The sequence below is a fragment of the Agelaius tricolor genome, unplaced genomic scaffold (genome assembly GCF_023055355.1).
Source record: "Agelaius tricolor isolate 1412-34295 unplaced genomic scaffold, bAgeTri1.0.p SCAF_41, whole genome shotgun sequence".
In the NCBI taxonomy this organism is placed as follows: Eukaryota; Metazoa; Chordata; class Aves; order Passeriformes; family Icteridae; genus Agelaius; species Agelaius tricolor.
The window spans coordinates 411,153-437,593 of NW_027269301.1; the positions used below are offsets into that span (position 1 = coordinate 411,153).

The 26,441-nt window shown below is 49.2% G+C and overlaps 1 protein-coding gene across 1 annotated transcript in view; it reads left to right on the top strand.

The window, feature by feature from the left end:
- The first annotated feature begins 10,451 nt into the window (after positions 1–10,451).
- ZMAT4 (zinc finger matrin-type 4) overlaps positions 10,452–26,441 on the top strand; it is a 52,413-nt gene continuing 36,423 nt past the window's right edge. The window contains exons 1-2 of the mRNA XM_071454776.1: positions 10,452–10,626; positions 24,978–25,079. Coding sequence (XP_071310877.1) covers positions 24,978–25,079 — 102 coding nt within the window. The 5' untranslated portion in view covers positions 10,452–10,626. The remainder of the gene's footprint in view (positions 10,627–24,977; positions 25,080–26,441) is intronic.

Genomic DNA, 26,441 nt, shown 5'->3' on the forward strand with positions numbered 1-26,441 from the left:
TCTTAAGCAGTGCGTTAAATATAGTTTTAGGTTATAACGTGATGTTAAAATAGAAATAGTATCTTTACAGAAATATAGAATAGAATAGAATAGAATAGAATAGAATAGAATAGAATAGAAAAATAGAATAGAATAGAAAAATAGAATAGAAAAATAGAATAGTACAGAATAATAGAAAAATAGAAGAGTGAAAATAGAATAGTATCTTACTATGCTATGTAGGATACTTTTTTTAAAAGAAAGGACTCACACCGAGATAGCAGCCACAGGACACCTGAATCTTTCAGAGAAAAAGAATTTATTGCTCCATTATCAGAAGAAATGAACTTCCTCCTGCCTTGCTCAGCCCTGAAGATGCTGTCAGGATTCAGAGGAAGAAGCTGACCCTGCCCAGACAGAATCCTGTGTTGGAATGGAATTTGTGCATCATGGATGAGATGTATGAATATGCAACAGGCTGTTGCTTTTAAGGGTTAATCCTCTGTTAACGTGGGTCCTTTTTCAGGCTGATTTTGCCCAGAAAAAGGTACCTGGGCTGTCCATAACTCTTTGTTTTTATTGTCTCATATTGTCCTAAATGTCCATTTTTTTTTTCACTCTAATTATATTACTATTTTTATAACCATTTTATTACTATTAAACTTTTAAAATTCTAAAAACAAGTGATTGGTGTTTTTCACATATATACATATGCAGTATCTGTATAATATATTTAATTATTTTTGTTTCTGCTCTGTTTCAATGCCACTCTGGAACGAGTCTTGGCAAGATCCATTTGCCCTAAATCCTGTATTTTTTAAAGAATAAACCCAAAGAGCAGCAGCAGAGCTTTGCTTCTCCTCTGCCCAGGTAATAACCAACAACACAATTTGTGCCAGTGAGAAAGAGCTGCTGAATTCTGCACCTGTCCTGGTTTCTGGGATTGAGCACAGCTGTCAGAGTTCCCAGTCTGGCCTAATGAGGTCGGTGCCTCTCTGTGGCATAACTAATCTGGACATCCGAGCTGCTGCTTCATTCCTTTCACTAATTGCTTGTGGCTGTTAAAAGCTTTTCATGCTTTAAAAAAGTGAAAGTCAATCCCCAGAAAATTCAGGAAATGATAACAGTCTCTGTGCTGGATGGAGCAGAGATGAGAAGACTTTTGATTTGTAATTTGTGGTCGAACTAATTAAGGAAGAACAAAACATAATGGAAGCTTTGTTGATTTTATTTCACAGAAAATCCAAGCTGGTTAATTTTTGCTACATGGATTTAAATGCAGAACGTGGGGTACCTGAGACCTCCCCAGCCTCACTAGGGAGAGGGTGAGGAGCTCCCCTAAAAGCTATAATCAGAAAGGCAGCGATTTCCCCATGAGTTTTTATTTTTGAAGTGTTTTAAATGGCCTGGTCTCCTCCACAGAGCTCCCTCCCTCTCTCCTTCTCTGCTTTCTTCCCTCCCCAGTTTCCCTAATGTGGGTCATGCCTCCATGTTTGCAGGTGGCACAGTACAAAATCTGCATTTTTCTTTTTCAAAGTGTCTTTGAAATATGGTTTTGCATCTAATGCAGGATGTAATAAAAAGACTTTAAAGAGCTGCTGACGCCCCATGGAAAAGTGAAAAACATTCTGTTGAGAAACAATCCTGCTAGGCTGTCTTATCTGCTGTTCCCTTTGCTCATTTTTGATAGCAAGGGGCACTATAAATATATGTAACTATACATAAAAATGAGAAACCTTGGCAACCAGAGAGAAGGTTGGCTGTTTTCTCGTGTTCCCTCACTGTGGGCAGGTGGGTGAGGGTAGGCAGAGTTCATCGGTCTCGTTTCATCTTCACAGCTCCCGAGCTGATGCTGTGGCCCTTTGCTGAGTGTTGGGCTGAAAGGGAGTCACGTACCAGCGGATTATTTTTTTCCTAGAGGTATTTGTTAACCCTCTAAAAATAGCAGCAGTGGTTTCTGGAGCACTCTGACAAGGCTGGCGCTGGAACAGAAAGGAAGCGACGCTCCGGAGCCAGAGGACAGGAGCTGCCATATGGCCATGGGGGCCTGGGCTGTGCTGCAGGGCAGAGGGGCAGGGAAGGCTCCCTGCACCCCCTTGGCTCCAGGGCAGAGCAGCCACACTGTCCTGGGGTCACCCTGAGCGTGCTGGGGGCAACCCCTGCAGGAGCTGGGCAATTGTATTGGTGGGGTGCCCAGACAAAGGGAGGAGTGATGAATCTGACTCCCTGTTCTCAGAAGGCTGATTTATTATTTGATGATCTATATTATATTAAAGAATGCTATACTAAAGAATACAGAAAGGATACAGACAGAAGGCTAAAAAGATAATAATGAAAATTCATGACTCCTTCCAGAGGTCTCTACACAGCTTGGCCCTGATTGGTAAATGAGTAAAAACAATTCACATGAAACCAATGAAACAATCACCTGGTGGTAAACAATGTCCAACCACATTCCAAAGCAGCAAAACACAGGAGAAGCAAATGAGATAATATTGTTTTATAAGTAATATTGTTTTATAAGCATTTATAAATGCTAGACTGACTCTTTCCAGAGTCCCGACACAGCTTGGCCCTGATTGGTCATTAAGTCAAAACCAATTCACATGAAAGCAATGAAACAATCACCTGTTGGTAAACAATGTCCAAATACACTCCAAAGCAGCAAAACACAGGAGAAGCAAATCAGATAATAATTGTTTTCCTTTTTCTCTGAGGCTTCTCAGCTCCCCAGGAGCAAAATCCTGGGCGAAGGGATTTTTCCCAGGAAATGTGACAGTGACACTGGGCACACACACCTCAGGGACTGCTTCCTGTGACCATGGCAGGAACCCAGGACAGCTCTTTTCACCTGCTCTGCAGCACACAGGCACTGCCTTGTGGAACTGACAGAATTGTTATTGTCACAGATGGGAACCCACACAGGCAGATGCCAGCTGCAAGGAGCGACTTTGATTATCTCCAAATGACTGGGCAAAAAGAACCTGCTTGATCCCTCCCCTTCTGGGAGCCTGTGCAATGAACATCTCCGTCAGAAGTCTGCTGAGAGGGGCTCAGCCTCTGTGGAGAGGATGGAAAATCCAGATTTTGGAGCCTGGGCTACAGAGAGGAGAGAGCTGCCCCATTGCTGGGGTCCTGCAGATGGAAGCTGCAGTGCTGCATTGCTCAGCTAAGTGCTCCTTGGCTGTTAAGTTTCCCAGTAATCTTCCCAGGCAAACGATGCACCTGCCATAGCCTCAGGAGAAAATGTTTATTGCCATATCCATCCACTGTTCAGAAAAACAGAGTTCTTTTGGCACTGAAATACTGTGCTCCCCTCCAAAACTGCACCTTGTTCATGCTGTTATAAATGGTAAAGCTGAAAACACCGAAGGTGGGCTGAAACCTCCCTAAGGTGTTGCAAGAGGTGATTTCCTGCCAGAAAATTAGCATTTTCTGAAGTAAGAGCCCTTCTACAGAAATTCTTGAGTGCATTATTAGCAGGTCGTATGGAAAAGAGCTGTTTGGGCAAAGCTGGGTTCCAGCTTGGGTCTGCCAGGGCTGCCACAAGTGGCTGAATGATGGTTCAGGCATCCTGGCAGGGCAGGCCATGTGAAAAATGCCCCTTTTCAGTAGGACAAAGCAAGCAGTTGCCTGGTAAATGAGGCAATCCAATTTCAAATCAAGGGTCAGTCAGGAAGCCAATATGAAGCAGGTCAGTACCCTCCAGAGTGGTGCTGTGAGAGGCTACAAATCACAGGTAATGTTTACATGGAAATTGCAGCTCTGTGAGATGCCACCCAAGGCTGATGGGATTCCTTTGAGGAACTTGGAGCACTTATGGTTTCCAGACATCTTTTATTTAATACTGAGAAAGTCCCTTTTTTTTTTTTCTTTTTGCTTTCCTGCACTTTCCTGTGATTTGTTGCTCTCTGAAATTATGAGGTGACACCACACAGGTATGTTCTGCACAGAGCAATCCAGCCGTGCTGGGTGAGTGGGCTCAGACATCTGCACAGTATCACTCCTCTGTCACCAGCTAATGGTGGTATAATTAGAAAAGTCATTAATCCTTGCTCAGCAGTGCTAGAAACTATTTATAGCAAGGTAGAAAGCCCTGCACATGAGGCTAGGGTATGAAAATTGCTTCTGGTGCCGTGTGTGTTGTGGGGCCCAGATGCAGAGGGTGATTTGCTTCCAGGAGGGAACTTCCCTTTCTGATCTTCTGGAGACAGCACAAACTGCCTGAGAGATGGGGAATCCCTTTTGCCATGCCCTGAAGGCTGTCACCACCACAGGGGAGAGCTGGTCTGCATCTCCCACTGCTGTGGGCTGTCCTGGCAGACAGAAACCTCCAGTGACAGCCACCAGGCAGCTTGGCCCAGCCCTTCCCTGGGCAGGCAGCAGCAGAGGGCAGGTAGAGCACACTGGGAGCTCACCTTTGTGGCTGCACTGCTGCTCAGGGCTGGCAGATGGCACCTGCTCAGCCACCAGGGAGCTTTTGAGATGCTTTGGCTGCTAAGAGCCCTTTACTCGAGCCTCTTCCCACCTGGGGGCTCCAGCAGCAGCTGCTGTAGCTGTTCCTTGGGTGTGACACTGCTCTGTCCCCACACTGATGCTGGCAGCACGGGCAGGGGTTGCTCCCCAGGTCTCAGAGAAACTGGGGCACTGGTGATGCTCAGTGAGTCACAGGCAAGGGAAGCTCTTGTTTACAGGAGGCTTCCAGGACACAGCTCAGCTTGGGCTGAAGTCCATGTTTTTCCTGTGCAGGAGTCAATGTTTCTGCTTGAGGGGTTCAATCATTTCCCTGTGCCTGGGCTTTGCCTTGGTGCCTGCCCTTGGTGAGGGGTGGGAGGATCTCAGGACTTTCTGAAGCAGGGGAGTATTGATGATATTTTTGCCCCCAATGAGGGGAGAGAATGATGCATCTGACTCCATCTTATCAGAAGGCTAATTAATGACTTTATTATACTATATTATTCTATACTACATTACATTGCATCTAAAACTGAGTCTGCCAAACACTCAACTGCACAGAATGTCATGACTGTCCCCAACAGTCCCCACACACACCAAGGAAACAAAACACCATCACTTTGGGTGAACAATCTCCATATTGCATTCTACTTTGGCACAAACACGGGCACAGCAAATGAGATAAGAATATTCTTGGGAAGAATTGTGCCTTGCTTTCCTCTGTGAAGAGAAATGTGGGGTTGCACACTTGGCCCTGGCAGGCCAAGGAAACAAAACGCCATCACTCTGGGCAAACAATTATCTCCATATTGCATTCTACATTGGCACAAACAGGCACAGCAAATGAGACAAGAACTGTTTTTCCTCTCTCTGAGGTTCAGAGAATGTGAAACCCAGGAATATTCTTGGGAGGAATGAATTGTGCCTTGCTTTTCTCTGTGTGAAGAGAAATGTGGCTACAGTGGAGAACTGCTGGATGCTGGACAAGGAGCAAGGAGCCCGTGGAGCTGGTGCAGAGGCGAGCACTGCCTGGAAGTGGAGATGCTGGGGGAGCTGTGGAGCTGAGCTGGGGTCAGCTGAGGTGGCAGCGTTCAGAGAAACGCTCAAGCTGAACACTTCACTGGGCTCTGCCTAGTGAGGCACAAACAGCCTGTCTGTGTGCTGGCAGCCGGGCAGCAGCACAACCACAAGGGAAATATGCTTCTGTCTGGGCTCGCTGCATCTCCCGGGCTTTGCTGGAACCATTTCTCAAAGAAAGCATAAAATTATTTTAGCCTCTGAGATTAGTGGGCCAAGCCTTGTTCTCCTCAGGAACGAGACTAAAATCCCTCTGAGAGAGCCTGGTGGGCAACTGCTGCTGTGGGGCATGGGGAGGGAGAGAGGACCTGCTGGAAATGGGGCTGTTAACAGCTGGAAATCCACTGTTTCAGCATTGTGGGAAGTCCCAGCACTGGCTTTGGCTGTCAGGAGGAGCTCTCAGGCTCTGTGGTGTGCCTGGATCATAAAAGGTGACCTCGGAAATTGCGTTTCCAAACATCTTCCCCTCTCTGGGAACGATGGCATTGTTCCCAGTGTTTCAGGCTGGGACTGCCTGGGGCTCTTTGTTCAAACTCCCCGGGTGCTGCAATTCTAGCAGAGAGCTAACGATGCTTTTGCCAGAGCCTGGGATCCTGGGAGGCAGCTGAGGATCAGCCTTTTGTTATCCCGAGGATTAAAAACTGCAGCTGGGGATGAGCTGAAGAAATCAAAGTAACTTATCTAGAGACATCCTGCGGGCATATTTAGCAGTGTGATGGAGCCAGGGTCAGCCACTCCTTCAGGTTGTTTCAAGCAGCAGGAGCTGGCAGGGGGACCCACAAACCTCACTGAAGAGGCACAGGTTTCAAACACGCTCAGAAAACTTTGTTTTGCAAAGAACCTGCTGCTGCCTGCTCTGATTTCAGGAAAGGAGAAGTCCAAAGGGCCTCGTGGAGTAGGAGAGAATGTGTGAGGTGGCTGTCACAAAGGAGGAAAGGAAATAGAAAATGCCATCAGGAACAGCAGATGTTGCTGCATGGCCTGGTGAAGCATCATTTCTCCTCTCCTCAGCATTCACTCTGAATCCACACGCTGATGTCAGGATCTCTGCTGCTCACAGTGACCCCGAGAAAAGTTCCAAAGTCTCTTTTCCCAGCCTGGTGCTTGAAGAAGGAGTCAGGGCTCTTCATTTCTCGGTCTCAAGGTTGTTTATTGTATCTTATCTATAAAATTCTTTCTCCTGCCCTGCCGAGGTCCGTCCAGCAGGACAGTTCCAGGCACTCTGCCTGCCCCCAGGGCAGGGTTATGTCTTTATACTAAAAACTACGTGTACAATATTTACAATTACTTTCCAACACCTATCACCTATGTTAGACAGTGAGCTACTACTCTAAACCAATCTGTAAGTGCCACCATCACAGCAGAAGATGGAGGCCAAGAAGAAGAAGGAGAAAGGCTGGACACACCCAGATCTCTCCATTTTGCCCCTCTAAATCCCCATTCTAAAAACCTCAAAATCTACTTTTCCACCCTGTGATAAATTCACTATCATTCTACTTAATTTCTCATGGCTTGCAGATCTTCATACAAGGTTGGTAATTTGCTCCAGGGGTCATAATCAAACCCACAGGGGCATTTTGGGCTCTGTGCCAGGGTCTCTGAGCCCTGGGCAGGGTCTGGGCTGCTCAGGACAGCCAGAGGGATCCCTGGCTCCTGACAGGCTGACACTGGATTGCTCCAGGGGAAGGCCTGGTGTCCCCAGGAGTATGTGGCACACCTCATGTCACTTGTTTGACTGACACGTAGATGAGACAGAAAGTAGGAATTTTAAAGCGCAAGATGCAGCCCCTTGCAGCAATCCCCCTCTCTCAAACCAGGTGCCCTGCTCCCCTCCTGGTGCTGATGAGCTTGGGCAGGTTTGGCAGTGCCCTTTGGTGGGCTCTGAGGTGCAGGCTCTGAGCTGTGAGTGCTCACAGGAGCTGGGCACACAGCAGCTCCAGAGCCTTTCCAGGAAGGAATCAGCTCCACTTTGTGATCTGCTTTGTTCCATGTCTGTGGTAACCCCTCCTTCTTTGGAGAATAAGATGTTAAAGAGCTTATGAAAATGATCAAACCCTTCAGCTTCACTACTGTGATTAATCAATCACAGCTGCTGCTTTACAGCTCCTTGTTTTGATGTGTTTTGGGTTGTTCCAAAGTTAGCCCAGCGCAGGGCCAGGAAATATATTCCTGAGCCCTGCAGGGTTCTGGGATAGAGCAAAAGCTGAGTTTTCAACATTATTTCCAACATTTCTTGTGCCTATGCTGCCATTTATTGCTAGTGAGCATGGGATGCTCCTGGGAATTAAACAATCCCCCAAAAAAATGTGAGGAAAGGATTTAAGAACCAGCTCTTCCCTGAACGGTAGCTGCATCATTGCAAATATTGTCTGATCTGCCCTTCTTAGCACTGAAGTATCTGAGACTCCAGGTGGCACCTCTAAAGAGTTTGTGTCAATTTTGAAGGCTTAGTTGCATGGCTTAAATGCTCCTTAACACTTATTTTTTTTTTTACAGCTAAAGAGCCAAGCAGGATCATGAAGCTCAGATAGTTTGTAAAACTGCTGTCAAGCAGATTAAGCTGGAAATGGAAAATCTGCTGGTGAAGTCTTTTCTTTCTAATGTTTGTATGATAGAGGGTGATTTAAAGTTTATTTCACCACTGAGGTGAGGCCCCAGGTATCTGGTAGCAAAAGGAGAGTGGGATGGCTCAGCCTGCTGCATTGCACAGACAAAATCCCTGAGACTGTCTGCAAAGTATATTTATTAGAAACAAATTAAACTGCACAGACTCAGCTCTTGGAGGTCCTGGCAACATCCCATTAGTGCCCCTCGGCCCTGGCTGGGCTGTGGGTGCCTGCAGAGCTCCCTCAGGCCCCAGGCCCATCTCTGATGTGTGCCACATCTGCTCCCCACAAACAGGGATTGCTGAGGGTGCAGCATTTCTGTCAGACCCTGGCAAAGCTGACACCTGGACAGCAGAGCAGTTTGATGAGAAAAGGGGGAATGTAACCACCCTGAGGAGCCAAATGCTCAGGAGGGGAATGATGCAGGCTTAGTTTCACCTGGCTTTGGAAGTGAAGGCTCAAAGGAGCCTTTCCATATCTTGACATGCAAGGCAAGGATGCCACAGTTCCTCTGGGGTGCAACCACCAATGCCTTGAGCTGCAGAGCCTTTAAGCCATCTCCTGTCCCCTGCAGAGACCCAACCACCTCATCCTGCTGAGGGATATTATGGGGACTGAGGGAGGTGGAGCAGAGCCAGAGAAACTGCCTTTGTCCTGGCTGTTTGCACAGCCTTACACCTGGAAGGACAGGGCTTCAGGTAGGACACCCCTCTGCTCCATCACACCTCCTCTCCTTACCTCATCTGCTGGCAAATGAGGCACCAGCCAATTCAGCAGAGCTGGGACAGAAAACCTCCCTGACAGCTGCTGCTCCTCAGCCTCCTCTCCACCACAGGCAGAAAGGAGGGCAGCAAGATGGCATTGCCACTGCAGGTGTGTGTTGGCAGAGGGATGATGCTTCCAGGACTCTCAGTCTGCATCCTGAAGTGGCTTTGCCTGGGGATAGGGTGCACAAAGACAAGGGAAATCCATCTTCTTTCCAGATTCAGGCATTACTGGATTTCAGAGTGGGGAGAGAGCTTGGTTTGAGCCTGATTTTGCATCACAGACTCCCAGGCATGTGTGTCTCATGCTGTGTTAGGGATCATCTTCCCATCATGTTTTTTGCAGGAGTCTGTGTCCCCCTGGTTTCTCCTTGCCCTTTTCATTGCCCTGCTCTGGTCCTTGCCTTGCTCCTCTGCTCTGACCCTGACCTGGGGCACTTGTTCAGCGCCCGCTGCCTCCCCTAGGGCTGTGACCAACCTTTGACTGGAGATGAACCCAGTTCCCTTTGGCATTTGCTCTCCTCCAAGCCGTTCCTGCCCGTGCAGGAGCTTGCCTTGCCTCCCACTGTCCCCGCGTGCTGCGCGTGGTGGGCGCCGGCAGTGCCAGGCCTGCTCCTTCCAGAAATCCAGGGGATTTAAATGAGTGTGTCATCTGCAGAAGTAAGAGTCTGGGAGTGTGTTCTCCACATCCTTCTATTTTCACAGCGGGGAAAACTACAGACTCACAGAATGACTTGGGCTGGAAGGGATAGCAGAGACCATCCATTCCAACCCCTGACATGGGCACAGACACCTGGACCAGACTATTCCAAGTCCCAGATAACCCATCCTTGAGCACCTCCTGGGGATTCAGGGGCAGCCACAGGTCCTCCAGGGCCTCCCCATCCTCACAGGGAGGAATCTCTTCACACCCCTGATTCAAATCCTCCCCTCTTTCCATTCACAGACGTTTCCTCACTCCCTGCCCGTGTCAGACCTGTCCCTGAGGGGCGGCTGGACCGGGTGGGCGCCTGCAGTGCCAGGCATGCTCCTTCCATAACTCCAGGGGATTCAAATGAGTGTGTCATCTGCAGAAGAGTCTGGGAGTGTGTTCCCTTTGATACCCTTCGCAGCCCCTGCAAATCAGACACGCACATCCTTCTATTTTCACAGCGGGGAAAACTACAGACTCACAGAATGACTTGGGTTGGAAGGCATAGCAGAGACCATCCAGTTCCAACCCCTGACACGGCCACGGACACATTCCTCCAGACCAGATTGTTCCAAGTCCCAGATAACCCATCCTTGAGCACCTCCAGGGATCCAGGGGCAGCCACAGGTCCTCCAGGGCCTCCCCATCCTCACAGGGAGGAATCTCCTCACACCCCTGATTCAAATCCTCCCCTCTTTCCGTTTCCTCGCGTCCCATCGCTCTCTGCCCGCCTCAGCTCCGTGCCCCGGGGGGCGGCCGGACCGGGCGGCTCCGGAGCCGGGGGCCGGGGGCTGCGGGGCGGGCGGGCGGCCCTGCGGAGCTCGGCGGAGCCAATGGCGCTGCCGGGGAGGAGCCGCGGCCCCGGCCCGGCCCCGCCCGCCGCCCCCCGCCGCACTCGGCCTGGGCTCGGCGGAGCGGCGGGAGCTGCGGCTGCGGCGGCCCCGGAGCGCGGGGCAGCGGCGCCGGCGCCCGGCTGGAGCGGCCCCGCCGCGCCCGAGGCACCGGCCCTGGAGGCGCTGAGCATCGGCCCCGCAGGCAGCGGCCGGACCCGAAGGTACCGGGCAGCGACCCGCCGGTTCCGCGGGGGTGGCTGCGGGGATCTGTTGATGGGAGTTGCAGGAAAGTTTGCAGAGAGAGCGGAGGCTGCTCACAGCGGTGTCGGTGCGGGCGGTGGGAGGCGGTCCGGTGCCGGCTGGGACTGACTGACTGACGGACTGCCTGACTGCCGGCGCGGTTCGGGCGATGCCAGCGCTGCTGCGGATGGAGCCGGGCTGCGGGTTCGCCCCCGGGATGCTTTGCCCCCGTGCCACCCCGCAGCCCCGGCGGTGACCGGCGCTCGCCCTGCCAGCGCTCCAGCCCCGCGCCGAGCCCCCGGGTGCTTTCCCGGCGGAGTTTTTAGGGAATGCTGCATCCACCTGTGAGGCGGCGGGCGGAGCGGGCAGGCCTGTGGGTGCAGGACCCTGGGGAAGCAGCCCCTGTGCCGCTGCTGCGGGTGCAGCTCGGGGTGCTCTGCCGGGATGAGCTCCGCACCGGCGGCCCCACGGCCCGGCGGCGGAACGGGAGCTCCCGGGGCTCTCGGGGTACGAGCAGGGATGTCTGCAGCTGCGGGAAAACAAGGCTGTTCTCTGCGTTGTTTGGGAAGTTGGGAGAACTTCCCGAGGCAGCAGGGCTTGGGGAGCAGCAGGGAGGCCGCTGAGCCGGGCTGGGGCCGCCGTCCCCGGGGACGGCTCGGCCGCCTGAGGGGATCGGGCCGTGAGGCCGGGGGGCTGCCGGGCCGCACGTGTTGCACTGGCGGTGTCCGGAGGTCAGAGCCCGGCCAAAGCTGTCCCCGGCACAGCGAGAGTGAAATGAGCCCTGGTTCGGGCTGTGGGAAGGGTCTCTGGAGCTGCCCCCTGAGCAGATTGCCAGCGGTCCGTGTTCCTCAGTGAGTGACACCAGGCTTGGGCAGTGCCCCCCTGGTTCCTGACCCTAACCGTGCTTGGGTGGCTGTCCTTGGGACACCCACACACTCCTCTTAACCTCCCGTCACGCTGAAGTGGCCTGAGCGTGTGGCATTCGGTGAAGAAGAAGATTTGCAGAGTGTTGAGTTAAAAACCATCAGTTCGCGTTTTCTGCGTGAGGTTGTGCTGTTTGCTCTTGCACGTGCAGTCCCTCTGCAAAACACAGCCAGGGAGGTGAGAGGTGAGCAGGGGATGCTCTTGGGCAGGAGCAGCTAAGAGAGGGGGATGCTGGACAGAGGGAGCTTCAGTTTTGGCTTCCTCATCATTCCACAGGAAAGGAGTAGTGACCTGGAGCACTGCCTGACACTGCCCTGTGCTGTGGGGCAGCGAGGAGCAGGGACCTGATAAACAATAAGAGGTGTCTTGCTAAAGGTTCTAGACAGTGACTCATCTGCTGTAGGAAGGGACAGGAAGGAGAGGCAGCACAGGAGCTTTCTAGAGTACAAATGGGTCTCTCCCCCTGATTTTATCAGAAGCAGGAGGCTGGGAATCCTTTATTGCTCTCAGAATAGTGCAGACCTGTAGGTTATAAAGCTCCTGATGCAAGTGTCCCTGTACCAGCACCTCCTGCATCCCTGTCCCTGGGGAGGATCCTGCTGTCGGGTCACATCCTGGGGTGGGACAGTTTCAAAATCTGAGGTGATTTCCAGTCCTCACAATTGATTTTATCTGACCATTTTTATTCACTTGTGAGTCTCTCCGAGTAATTGATCCCAGTCTGTGCATTTCACCACGGTTCTGCGTGTGCCTGCCTGGCTGGGGTGTTTCAGAAGTCATTTCCCTTGCCTCTGAGTTGCCCAGTCTTAACTTTTCTCCTTCATCCAGCCTTCCTCCCTCGGGCTTTTCTGCCTTCTCCTGCCCTGGACAGCACAGAGGAGGTGCAGTGCTGCTGCCTTTCACTTTTCCAGGTGTGCTGCACCCTGCGAGGCCTCCCCAGCTATTGGCAGCGTTGCTGACTGCCCCCACTTGAAAAGTGTCTGTATAAGGAGTTGTTTTTGCTGATATTTGCCTGGATTTGTTTCATTTGCTGCTTCCAGTTTGCAGAGGAATTGGTGCAGCCAGTTGGTCCTTGCTGACTGAGCACCTTGCTCACAGCTGGCTTCCTCTCTCTGGGGATTTATGGCTCCTGCACCACCTCTCTCCCTTTGCTGGGGATTTACCTGGGAATGCTGATGTCTGGTGGGGTCTGGGGGTGGATTTGTAATTTCTCCCTGCAGGGAGGGAGGGGAAGATCCCCAAACAACAGACAGCCCTCATGCCAGTAGTTAAGGGCAGAAAATAGTGGGGGTTTGCTGAGAATTATTCCTTTGCAAGAAGCAACTTTAGACCAAAAGTTGGCATATTGCAAGTCTCTAATCATACCCTTTTCCCTTGCAAGGTGCTCTTTCACAATTAGGCAGGCTTTTCAAACCATCTTGGAAATGGCTGTGGGGTCCTGGGGCTGGTCCAGGCTGGTCCTTGCACTGCTGCCCTGGGCACTTTGGGATCTGGGGGTTCTCACTTTATGTGGGTTAAGCTCCCAAGGAAAGAGGTGTGACTTGAGATCCAGAACTGGTTTGAGAGAACAGAACTGGGCCAATTTCTAGGCCAGAGTGGGGCTCTAGGTGTCCCAAGGGCAGATTTAGGTACAGAAACAGTTGAAGGTCAAGGTTCCCACCTCCCTTCCTTGCACAGGTGCCTTCCTCTGCTGAGCACAGAGGGGGTTGTGTCCCTGACATCTGCTGGGCAGGTGGCAGGACATAGCTTTATTGCTCCTTTCAAAGCACGAAAAACACCCCTTGCTGAGAAGCACTGGAGCTGTGAAATGCAGATGGGGCTGCCCCCAGCAATAGCAGCAGCCTCGGGGAATGGAGAGAAAGCTTTTCTTCATGCCCTACCACCTCACCCTCTGAAGTTCACTGTGTCTGCATCCCCCAGAGGAGGATTTAACAGCACCAGGCTTTGCTGTAACCCTCAGGCACCGTGTGCATGAGCCTGGGTGGAGAAATGGCTGAATGGGACAGTGCTTCCTTGCCTTTTCACTTCTCCTGTGATTTCCTGCATGCCTTGTTGGTAGCACACTCCACATCCCCTGCCCTCCTGGGTGTCAGGGAGAGAGGCCAGGCAGTGTGCAGGTTTGGGGCACCACTGATGCCCAAAGGCTGCCCTGCTCTGTCCTGCAGCAAGCTTGAGAGGTTTAGTTAAGGTGTGTGTGTATATACACACACACATTTATTATATATATATATATATATAATATATTTATTATATATATATATATATACATTTATTTTATATATATATATACACACCTTATTATATATACACACCTTATTATATATATACACCTTATTTAATATATACATACCTTATTTTATATGCATACCTTATTTTATATACATACCTTATTATATACATACCTTATTATATATATAGACATACCTTATTTTATAGACATACCTTATTTTATATACATACCTTATTTTATATACATACCTTATTATATATACATACCTTATTATATATATACCTTATATATATGTATAGTTAAGGTAGGTTTAGTTCATGTATATATAGGAGTACCTCTGTGAGTACATTTAAAAAGTCAAGAGGTATTAACTACATCTTTTTCTGAGCTATGTGCAGGAGAACAAAGGGTTTTCCAGGCTGGCTCGTGCCTGCTCAGCCTGGCTCATACACAAGAGCCTTTGGGTCTTTGTGTTTCTGGTCACCTTGCAGCAGGCACAGGCTGCTGTGGTTTCTCTCCTCCCTTTGCACCCTGTTCTGCTGACACCTGCGTTTTCCTGGGCCTGGAGGTGTGAATGCTTTACCTGGCAGCACCTCCTGCTCCTGCAGAGCAGAAGATGGCTTTTTGCAGGGAACCAGGGGGAGCCGTGCCACTCACTTCTTCCTTATTAACTAGAAAGGAATAAAGTTGCAGAGGGATCAGATTTTTGAGAAAGACCCAGAGTTCCAAAATGCTCCCAGAGGATAGATCCCTAATTACTCTCTAATTGCATTAGAGTTTAATTTGTTGTTGTTTTTACTGTAATGTTCCCATTTTCCTCGACAGTTTGCTCTGTTTCATTAACTAGAAATGGCTGGAGATGAATATTTGCAATATCAAAACTTGCCTGTTGTGCAATGCTTGACAGGTTTTAGACCTTTATTGTGCTGTCAGGGGGCCTGGGTGAGTTTGCCAGCCCTGGCTTGCCTGGGACTCAAACCTCAGGTGCAGCTCTCACCCAAAGGCAGCATTTTGCCTACACATGCAGGTTTGGTCCTGAGTGTTTTGGTGTCTGTCCTGCTTCCAGGAGACGTGGAAAAAGCTGAGCTGTCCCCAGAGCAGCTTACGGGCAGCTGCTCTTCAAAAGCCTTGTTTAATCCATTTCTCCTGAGCACGGCGGGGAGCTGGTCTGGAAATGAATTTGGGAAGCTTCAAAAAGGGTTTTTCAGGAGCTTCATTTAGAAAGCAATAGGGGAGAAGAATACTGCTGCTCTTAATTCTGAAGCAGAAATATATTTACTGTGCCTTGTTTAAGGGGAAGTGGTGTAGAAGGTATGGTTAAGCTTAGACCTGCTTTTTGCCAATGCATCTTTGTTGGTGAAACAAATCCATAAACCTTTCCAGTTTATGGCACCCTGGAGGTGTCACTTGTCTCCTGCTTTGCTCTACTTGCTTGTATATCACATCCATGTTATTTGTGTGTGTCACAGAGGGCACCTGAGCCCACTGCCCGTGAGCTGGGTGTGATGGAGCTGCACCCACAGCTCTCAGAAAGTGACAGGAACCATGAGGAAACATGGGGAGCTGCACTGTGAACTCAAAACTGCTCCTAAATTTGATCCAGCCGCTTAAAAACAGTGGGTGGACCTGGTGGTGAAGTGAGACGTTGGTATTTAAAGCTTGGAGGATGCAGCCAGAGACATGACACCCAGCAGTGAGCTGTGAAGGTGAGACATGCTCTGGTTTCAAAATTCACCAAGAAAACGGGAAAAGCTTGGAGTGCTGGATCTGCAGCACCTGGAGTGGCTTGTCAGAAACCCCCAGGAACGGGATGGAGCTGAACACCCACAGCATTTGAAACCATAAATTAGTGGGTTAAAGCTGCTGCTGTGCAGAATGCTGTGCAAGCCCCTCTATTATTTGATCTACAATGAGCACATGTGAGCTGATTGTGTTAGGGGCAGAAGCTGTGGTGGCCTGGCTGTGTGAGCAGGGTGCTCAGGCTGGCAGCTCCCTGCTCTCAGCTGTAACCCTGGCTCTCAGGACACTGGGGATGCCACCTCTGAGCTTCAGTGACAGCACTGAAGCCAGAGTTTGGTTTGCCTTAAAATGAAAACTAATTAATCAATTCCGTGTTTTCCAGCCTACAGTGACACTGGTGAAAGCATCAAGATGATAACTGTGGATTCAACTGCTCATTTGGAAATACTGTACAATTACACAAGTTTATGACAATATTATTTCCTGCCACCAGAGATGATTCACAATACTACTAATTGTGGCAATAATTAATCTGTCTAATGTTCAAGCACGCAGCTGTAGCTCGTGGTAGTCTGGCGGGGGCAGGAGTCACACAGAGTGTGGGGACCCATTATTTTCTCTGGTTAATTATCAGAGGCCTTCAGTGCACTTGCAGCTTGTTGTGCTTTTTGAGGAGGTGCTGGGCTGCTCCCACAGGCACGGGGGGGTCCCAGCACATCCCCACATCTGGGAACAGGAGAGTGAGGACAGAGGCATGTGAGGAGCCAGTTCATTGTGTCCTGCCCTGACAGTGGGTTAGACAGGACATTGCAAAGCAGCTGGGCTGGTTTTGGCTTTGCAGAACCTACAAGGAGCATTTTTGAGCCCTTTTTCCTCCTAGCCAGACCATAAGGCTGACAGCCACGGGCGCAGGATAATCTACAAACTCCTCTTGGAAAGCCAATGGTATATGAAACACATTAATTTGGTTTAATGCCTTTCTGTTGCTTCTGAGTACCACAGGGGACGCCTAATAAATACTATAGGAATTGGAATTCCCAGACTATGCAGGGAAAGGGAGACCTTTCCAAACCTATGAGTCAGAGCCGGTCTCTGAAAGGAGCAGCCGGTGCCCAGCTCCAGCCCTTCTGCAGTGGCAGTTTAATTTCTCACAGAAATAGAACAATTTGCATTTCTGGGGACCCTTTGGCATGCAGGGCTGGAGCACTGCAGTGGGCATTGATGAACCGTTTCTCATTGCTCATCCATTGGTAAGGGACAGAATGTGTTTTTTTTTTCCAGAGGAGAAGATAAAACATGAGTTTTCTGAGTGGCTTGCTGAGATGCTCCCAAGCCCAAGGAAGACAGGTCTGACATAAAACTCATAAAACAAAAAACATAAACCAAAAAACTCATAAAACATAAAAGTCCAGCACGCTTTTGTTTAGTGTGGCTGAGAGTGGGAGATGTTCCTGCTTCTTAGAAGAAAGCAAATGCAAACAAAATGAGGGGTTGGTTTTTTTTCTTTTTTTAAATCAAAGATGGGCAAAGATAAAGAAAGGGCTGTAGGAAGGATGTAAATCTTTTATGTTTTACTTAAGATAAAGCTCCTTGTTTGCTGGTGCTCACAAAGCTAATAGACAGATTACATGATAATAAGAAGGAGTTTAATGAAATCTGCCGATACCCTTTAGAGGATGTGGAATTTGGATGTGCAGTTTAATGAGGCCAGAGGTTTAGCTGCTGTGTGCTAACTGGAGGACTCTGGACACATTTGCATTCCTGGTACCTTGTTTCTAAATAATTTCATTGATGACAAGAAGCTGTGCTGTGGCTGGCGGGAGCAGAGTCCGTCGCTCATCGCAGGCAGGGAGGGTTCCTGGCTGGAGTTTCTCACTGCCTTGGTGGCACCCGAGCTCCTGTAGATCCTCAGCAGGTGGCAGGCAGTGAGTCATCTCTGGCTGGCAGCACAGGGTGGGAGAGGAGCCATCCTGGGGAGTGGAGAGGAGCTCAGCCCACCTGCTGCACCAAAACTCATGGATGACCTGGAGCATCTCTGCCTCTGCTCTCTCTACCTCGCTGATGTCAGCTGGGCAGGGAGCATTTAGAGCTGTCAGCAGTGACAGTAAACTGATCTGGGGTTAGTGCTGCTGAGCCTGATTGTGGTTTTGGGAAGAGGTGCTTTAGCTTAGCCAGCCAGCCAAGCATGCAGCCTTTTATCAGGGATCCAGAATTAAAATAATCCCCCATCAGCGATGGACAGATTTGTTCTCTGGAGGCTTCTTCTAAGTCTGTTGCCACCTTACATGGCTTTTCCTCTTGGATTTCTGAGCTGAAGCTGATGGGGACTGACAGGCCCTGATTATGCAAAGTACCAGAGGCAACGGGCTGCCTGCATGGGATTCAGCTTGCCTCGCTTCCTGCCATTTTCTGTGTTATTAGGGAGCCGTGGAAAAAGTAGGTCCTGCTCATCCAAACATGAGTGTGTGCTCCTGGCTGGGCTGTGCTGGGCCTGGCCAGGCAGCAGTGACCCGGCTCCAGGGGTGCCCCAGCCTGTCTGTGCCCACGCTCAGCCAGTGCTGAGGCTATTTATGTGTCTTTTTGTGAGAAGCCACCGTTTCCATGGCAACAGTGAGCATCACATGGTAGCCCTGGCTGTGGTGTGTGAGCCCGCGAGGCGCCCTGACACCCGCCAGGTCCCTGCTCATGGCTAGGGGCACCCAGAGCTGCCAAAAACACCCCTGGGTGGTGGTGGGATGGGAGCAAGAGTGATGGGGAGAGCACCAGGGTGTGGGAGTGGGCACCAGGGTTTTGTGTCACGACCCAGGACATTCCTCTGGGTGATTTGAGACCCTGGCAAGGAGTCAAAACCACCTGTGCCTTCCATTTTAGCCCATGGAAACAATTCCCAACTTTGTGTGAAGATTTGCAAGGCACAAGAGTTTGAGCAGGATGATAGTGAATTTGTCACAGGGTGAAAAAGTAGAATTTTGGGGGTTTAGAATGGGGGTTCAAGAGGCAAGATGGAGGAATCTGGGCTTGTTCTGTCCTTCTTCTTCTTGGCCTCCATCTTCTGCTGTGATGGTGGCACTTTCAGATTGGTTTAGAGTAGAGACAGACTGTCTAACATAGGTGATAGGTACTGGAAAATTATTGTCAATAAAGCACAGGCAGTTCTTAGTATAAAAAGCCAACACCACCCCAAGGGCAGGGACTGTGCCCCAGCCCGACCTGCTGGACAGAGCTCAGCAGGTCAGAGAAAGAATGGAATAGATGAGAGAAAATAACTTTGAAAAGCAGAACCGACGAATTTCAACTTCTTATTTGGTCGTGGGGCTGGGAAAAAAGATTTTCTAATACCTCAAAAGTCATCTCAACCACAGAAACCCGAGAGTTTTGGACCAGGCTGTGCTGGACCAGGCATCATCCCCAGCCTGGGGAGGTCTGGGCTTAGTCAAGGAGAACCTGCTCCTGCAGGGAGATGGGAGCCAGGTCAAGGTCCCTGTGTTGCTAAACATCCTAATGCAGGTGATTCCCTCCCCTCTGCCTCCAGCAGCCCCTCTACCCCAAGTGTAGTCTCTGCAAAGCCTGCACAGATCTGTTTTAATGCTTATTTCAGGAGGTTTCTGGGCTTTCCCCTCTGCTAAGGGTTGAGCTGTGCCACCTGGCCATGCTGGAGTGAGTGACAGAGCCCTGTCCTTGAAGTGTGCTGGACACAGAGTCCTGCAGCACAAAATCTGATTGCTCTGCCTTGAGTTCCTGCAAACTGTATTAAACCAGTCACAATATATCAATCTCCCTTTTTTAAAATGTATTTTTATTCAAATCAGCACATGTTTGCAATTAAACCCTGCTACACGATGTAGTGTGAATAATTAGAAAAATTCATGTGCTTAATGAATTTGTAGGGAGGGAATGATGCTACTCCCAGAACTGCAGCGTGGCTCCCTCTGAACTTGGCAGTGGCCTTCCCTCATGTCCCCTGAGGCACTTTGGGGCATGGAGGGCTCGTCTCCACTGCACACCCAGATCTGTCCTTTGCTCTCTGCTTCTGTGTGCCTGTAATTTCTCTTGCTTGCCTTTTGTTCCCCTTCAAACAGGCAGGTCAGAAAGTCACCAGCTGGATTTTAGTGCCATAAGCTCGAGTTTCCTGCTTCTGCTCCCCCATCAGGTGGGTGCTGTGGTGCAGGTGAGGGATGCAGAGGAACACCTGGAGATGTGGCCCTGCTGTTGCTCTGCCTGGAGGAAAATTATTGTAAATAAGGTACACGTAGTTTGTAGTAGGGTATTGCCTGCCACAGAGCACTCCTTCTCCTGATGTGCTCATCAGGCTCTTCCCTTGCTTGGTTCAGTTCATATAAATGGGACCTTGATGGTTGGGTGAGGAGATGGGAACATCTGGCAGCTTTCCCCCTAGCCCAGAGCTCACGAGTCTTGGGGATTCAGTGGGACATCCTTGGCAATTTCCTCCCCACAGTGGCATGAAAGCTGAGAGGCTCTTTTCAAAAACACCATCTCTGTCCATTGTTGTGTGACTGTGCTTTTCTTAGTCCTGCCAAACACAGAACCCCACAATGGTTTGGGTTAGAAAAGAACTTAAAAATCACCTTGTTCCAATTCCCCTCTGTGGGCAGAGACACCTTCCACTAGCCCAGGTTTCTCCAAGGCCCATCCAGCCTGGCCTCCTTGGGCACTTCTATCAAGCAGCCCAGCAAATGAGCAATTTGCCTGCTTACACTGGGGGAAATCATGTGGGGTGAGGCACATTTGGGATGCTGAGGCTGAGCCTGGCGTGCACTGAGGCTGTGTCTCCCCCTTGCTGTTCTCCACAACCTCTCCTCTCGGTGCTGACACATGCAGCAGCCACGTGCAGGATCTCTCCTGCTCCCCAGCTCGTGCCACACACAATCTTGTTCTGATTTTCAGGGCTCCAATAAAGCGTGTCCAAATGCATCAAAGGCTCAGTGCAGAAGTGAAGCAAATTGACTCTGTGGAGGATTTAGGGAGTGGAGGGAGTTGGGATAAACCCCAAACCAAACAAGAACTGCAGGGAAGATGAAGCATGGTAGAGACAGCAGATGTTCAGCACAGCTGGAGGGACGTGGAACATCTTTGGTTTGGCAGGAGAATGGGAAAAAGTGAAAACAGCCCACACATCCTCTGGAGATGTGGCTTGTAGGGAGCTCTCTGTGGGTAGGGACACAGTGCCATGACCTGTGGGACACAGGATTGTCTGGGCTCTGTTATTGCCCTGCTCCACCTGTCTGGGACAGCAAGGAAATTCAGGTGCTGGTACAGGCTGAGGCTGCAGATGCCATGGCTGTGAATTTGGGCTCTTGCACCAGCTCAGGGTGGGCTGCAGAGCCCTGTCACCACCTTGGGATGGCCTCTCCTGTCCTGTCCTGTCTGTGGCTACCAGCAGCTCAGAATTGGCCCAGGCTGCCCCATCCCAGCCCTTTGCCTGGCTGCTGTGGCCTCCAGCACCCAGACTGCCTCAAGGCAATAGAAACAGGAGGAGAACTGCACTCATGGAACAGGCTCAGCCATTGTCTTGTCGTGCTGGGAAATCAGGCACTTCAAAAGGCAGTTTTGCATTTCTTCAGATGCCTCGATGTAAGTGCAGTGACAGAGTTGCTCAAAGCACATTAATTATTAGTAAAGGCTTTTTTTCTTTTTATTGCAAGACAAATTAAACAACAGACAAAAACAGGAGGTGTTACACGGGATGTTAATCCATGGGAGAGTGGCAGCAGCAAAAGCCACAAATAATTCATAACATGAAAATCAGGACATTTAATTTTTGGCTTGTTGTTTGCATTTGGCATTTGTGCACATGCTCAGTTGCTGCTTCTCTTGTGCTCTGGGGTGGAGATTTTGGAGGCTGTTAATTTTGGAAAAAGTGATTGTAGCCCTTCAAGAGTAAATCAGGTAAGAGACCACATTTTTCTTCTCTCCTCTTGACTGGAGAAAACCAAGTTGCTGAACCCTGTGTTTTCTGTGGCACTCCTTGTCCTCGATTGGGCAATAGAAAAAATGAATGTGTACAGGAATTCCAGGGCACTTCCAGCACTCTCCTGTGTGACAGGGACACATTTAGCGTGTGACCCCACCTGGAGGCATTCAGCTGGTGCAAAGCATTTCCTTAGAAAGGAATTTGGCTTTGCACATGTCTCTGATGTCAGCTGTGAGTTGCTATCCTCTAAAATTTAGTGCAGCTTAGTTAGCACCTTCCTTGGACATTGCCAAAACCTGGCGTCAGTCTGATGAAATTGATTTTTCATTGAGCTGTTACAGTCACTGAAACTGCTGAGAAGAATTGCAACCATATGGCACAAGGTGCTGCAGACGAGGTCTCCTGTGACACGCCGAGCCATTCCTGGAGATGCTGAGCTGACGTGTGCAGAGCCATGGATCTGGAGCAGGGAGGGGACTTGGCTCTGGAGTGTGGCACACGAGGCCATAATAAACCCCACAAAGCCATTGTCGTTTCTGGGAGAGGCCCCACCTGAGGAAGAGGACGCTAGGAGTTGCAGATATTTATACCTCAAGTGCTTCTGACAGTCTGTGTCCCAGTGCCAAGGTTATGGACCCCGTGTTAGTTCTTCAATTCTCAGCCAGAAAAGTCTCTGAGGGTGTTCAGGGACGTGTCCCACCCTGCTCAGCACCTGTGGCTGCCCTTGAACGTCCCTCACAGCTGATGGCAGGGAAACCCCTCCCTTCCCTGCTGCCTTTTGACAGATGGGCTGTGAGGGGAGATCAGCCGAGGGCTGGTCAGTCCTGGAGCAGTTAGGCAAGTGTGGGCAGGGAGAGAGTCACAGTGGTATTAAGTGATTAGAAATACATAAATATTAATTGCTTCTGAACTCCCTTTATCACACTTGCAGGCAGAAGAAGTTAATAAATCACTGCTTGGATTAACCCACAGAAGGGTTAGGCAGGAGAGTGGGAGCTTCTGTCACATGTGACTCTGCTCTGGGTGTGTTATGTGAGGCTCTCCCATTCCAGAGAGACTTTTATTAGGTAATTTGAATATTTACACATGAATCGTGGTGCACAACAGTCACCCCATCAGCAGAACCACCGTGTTCTCCTGGTGCTGAGCCTGTGATATGAGGGGAGCACGTCCCACACCTGTGTCAGAACTTGCTGCTTAGAGAAAATGCCTGAGATGCAGCTCCTGGATAAGCCTGTTCAGCCCCTGCTGCTATAAAGGAGGACACACGATTCCATTTGAGAAAAATAGACTTTGGCTCTGTTATCAGGGCACAGAATGCTGAACTAATGCTGAGAAGCTTTTGATTTACTCTGATTTTTGCAATGAGGGCTTGTACTAGCATTGCAGGCTGCATGCAAATGAAGGTGGTGTTACCTGTCTCTGGCTTGGTTGCTGGATTGAAGTTTAATGAGATTCTTTGGTTGGCTTTGTGTCAATCTGTTGGAGTTAAGTGAGATTTCTTCCTCCCACTTTGTTTTGCCTTTGATGCAATTTTGCAACACTTCTTGTATTCCTAAAAGGGTCTTTTGGTGTCTTTGAAAGTTTCTCAATGCAACATCTCTCTGGACAGAGTAAATGAGGATTAAAACTAGGCAGATAGCAAGAGAAAACAAGGAAATGTCTTTGCAGAATCAAACAAAGAGCAAATGCAGCAGCAGAGGAGCTCTGAGATCAGTGTTTTTGTCTGGTAAACCAGAACACCTGAGCAAACCTTTTCCTGGAGCTCGGGGCCAGCTGTTCTCTCCAGGCTGGCAGTCTCTGGTGTCAGCTCAGCTGCTTGTTTTCATAAAATATAAATAACAATAACTGTGGGGTGGCAGGAAGCTGGGATTTGGCATCAGCACCTCCAGCTGTGCTGCACAGCCCAGCAGTGACTGGCCCTTCTGCACCTGGCTTTGTCTGCTAATGAGATCTCATTGCCTCTTCATTTCCATGTTATTTTTCTTCCCAGTCAGTGGAATGAGCTCTATAAAACCTGTATTATCAGTCTTCATTATGCTCAGGTTTGTTATGATTGTGAATTAATAGATTTTATCTTGGCATTAATGAGAAGGCACCAGCCTCTCTTTTCCCTCTTACTTTGCATAGGAGGGTTGGTTTTGAATATTCTCTCTATGCAGCTGCTTCTGTTGCTTTCTGGCTCTGCTTGGGTTCAGACTGTTTTAAGCCTTTCTTGCTTGGGTTCAGACTGTTTTAAGCCTGAACCTTCCTGATCCACCCCTTGACTGTGAGTTCAGATCTGTGCACCTGCAGTGGCACAAGGAGGAGGTTATGGACAGAGGAGCAATGTGTTCCTGTGAATCAGAGCCCTCTGCAAGCTGGTTTTAAAGGTGCAAGTGTCCTCATAGAAAGTTCTGGGGAGTACATAAATATTTAAACAGCTGCTGGGGAACAGCACAGCCCAGTAAATCATCCAAACAATTCTCTTCCACATCTAAATTGAGAAGTACAACAGAGGGCTCTTCCAGCTTAAAACCACCTTCCTCCAGGTTGTGATGCTGTTTGCCTTCTCTATAAAAGCTTTTATAAGTTCTTTTACTGTTGTATAACAAATGGTCAGGCGTGTTTTGTGCCATGAGGGATCTCTGTCAGAGCTGGTTCTGTGCCTGGTGCTCCTAGACAGGAAAGGTGATGAAGAGCAACCCTTCCCCAGTAGCTCACCTGTGGATGTCAGGGCTGGACAGCCCTACTGAGGAACCTGTGCTGTGTCTGTGGCATTCAGAGGATGGTTGGTGCTTGGGCACACCTGTGTCTCCCTCTGCAGCAGCAAAGGGGCCCTGCTCTGGTCCCTGGGAACTGCCTGGGGTGAGGAATGAGCACTTGACGTGGGTTGTTGGTGCATAAACCTGGGGACTCCGAATGGGAGGGACTGGGGATGTGGGGGGACTTGTATTTGTGGGGTCCCTTGTGGCAGGGAGGAGTGATGAATCTGACTCCAAGTTCTTAGAGGGCTAATTTATTATTTTATGATGCTATATTAAAGAATACTAAACTAAACTATACTAAAGAATACAGAAAGGATACTTACAGAAGGCTAAAAAGATAATAATAAAAACTCGTGACTCCTTCCAGAGCCTCAACACAGCTTGACCTTGATTGGCCAATGAGTCAAAACAATTCACATGAAACCAATGAAACAATCACTTGTTGGATAAACAATGTCCAACCACATTCCAAAGCAGCAAAACACAGGAGAAGCAAATCAGATAATTATTGCTTTCCTTTTTCTCTGAGGTTTCTCAGCTCCCCAGGAGCAAAATCCTGGGTGAAGGGATTTTTCCAGAAAATATGACTGTGTGTCACATTTACACCTGCACAACATTGGTTTCACTCCGTCACGGTGACAAGAACTGCTTTGGCTCAACTGTTGCCTTGCCCTTGGCTCTATAGGAGCCTTGTCAGACACATCTGCCTGCTTTGTGTGACTGATTCTGCTTCTTGTCTCTTCTCTCTGTCATGCACAGATGAAATCCTCTGACATCGACCAAGAATTGTTCACTGAAAGTTACTGCAAGGTGTGCAGTGCTCAGCTGATCTCCGAGTCCCAGCGCGTGGCCCATTACGAGGTAGGATGTTCTTGGTGTCTCACTCCACTGTTTCAGTTCTGCTTGGAAGACTCAGCATTTGAAGAACTGTTTTTACTGTTTGTTTTTCCTGGGTTTTTTTCCCTGTTTTTCCTGGGGTTTTTTTCCTGTTTTTCCTGTTTTTCCGCTTACTCGGTCAGTGATGATGTCACTGCAGCGGTGTCTGCTGCATGTCTGGCTTTTTTTTTTTCTTTCTGTTTTTTGCCAAGTCAGCCTGCAATTTGATCAGGACTGAAGGAAGCACAGTTAGCAAGGAGAGCAATTAAGAGTGCAGCAAAAACAAGCTCGGGTTGTATTAAATGTGCTGCACTGTGGTTTGGTGAGTAGGAATCACTGATTGTGCAGAGAATAGATTAGAATTTGTGAATGTATTTAAGCACTTAAGAGGTAGTGAGCAATGAATAATTAGAAAGGATGGATTATTAGAGACATGTTAGAACAGCAATTAACAGCACTGCATATCTTCAAAACAAACTTAAATACATTCCTATTAAACCAGAAGGAAATTATGGAGGGATATGATGCTGTAAAATCCTTCAGGGAAGGAAACTCACTGCCTGGGTGTAGATCCTGCCAGGGTGAGGGGCTTTTTGAACAGAGATTCTCAGGTTCAAATGCAGAGGAGGTGCAGGGTCACTGTGTTGTGGCTGTGCACAAGGGATTGTCCTCCCCTGGGAGCATGTGAGATGCTCCAGCCTGTCCTGGAGGACTCCAGAAGTGATGCATGTGTGCATTATCTATAAAACATAGTTTTTATATGGAGAATAAACTATATTAACTCTGTATATTCATAATATATAAAATAGAGATAATACAGATATTTGGATAATATGGAATAATTTGATTTTGGTGGTCATGGAGGTCTTCTTGAACCTAAATGGTTCTGTGATTCTGTGTGATGAGCTGGGGGATGAGGGATTTCTGTACTCAGGGGAGTGCTTTGCTTGTGTTTTTGGTTACATGGAGACTCCCAGTGTCTGCAGAGTTCCAACAGATGCAGAATTTGTGCACAGGGACCTGGAAGATGAAGTTACCCCAGGCTTGACTTGTGTGTTTTGCAGTTATTATACGAGGGAGACAATTGTGTGGCCAGCAGAGGATGTGCAGGAAGCTTAATGTACATGATCTGAGGATGCTGTGCTGCATTAATTAACAATGGGAACAAGAATGTACGTGTGCTTGTAGGGCACTTTACATGTCTGTTTTGGTGAATTTCTTAGGAGCTCTTCTGTAACTGCTCCTCTGGCTGCCCTCTGTGTGCAGCAGAGATCCCTGGCAACTCTGTGAAGTTGGAGGCTGCAGTTTTAGGGACACCTTCCAGATCTGATACTGGGCAGTGTGGAT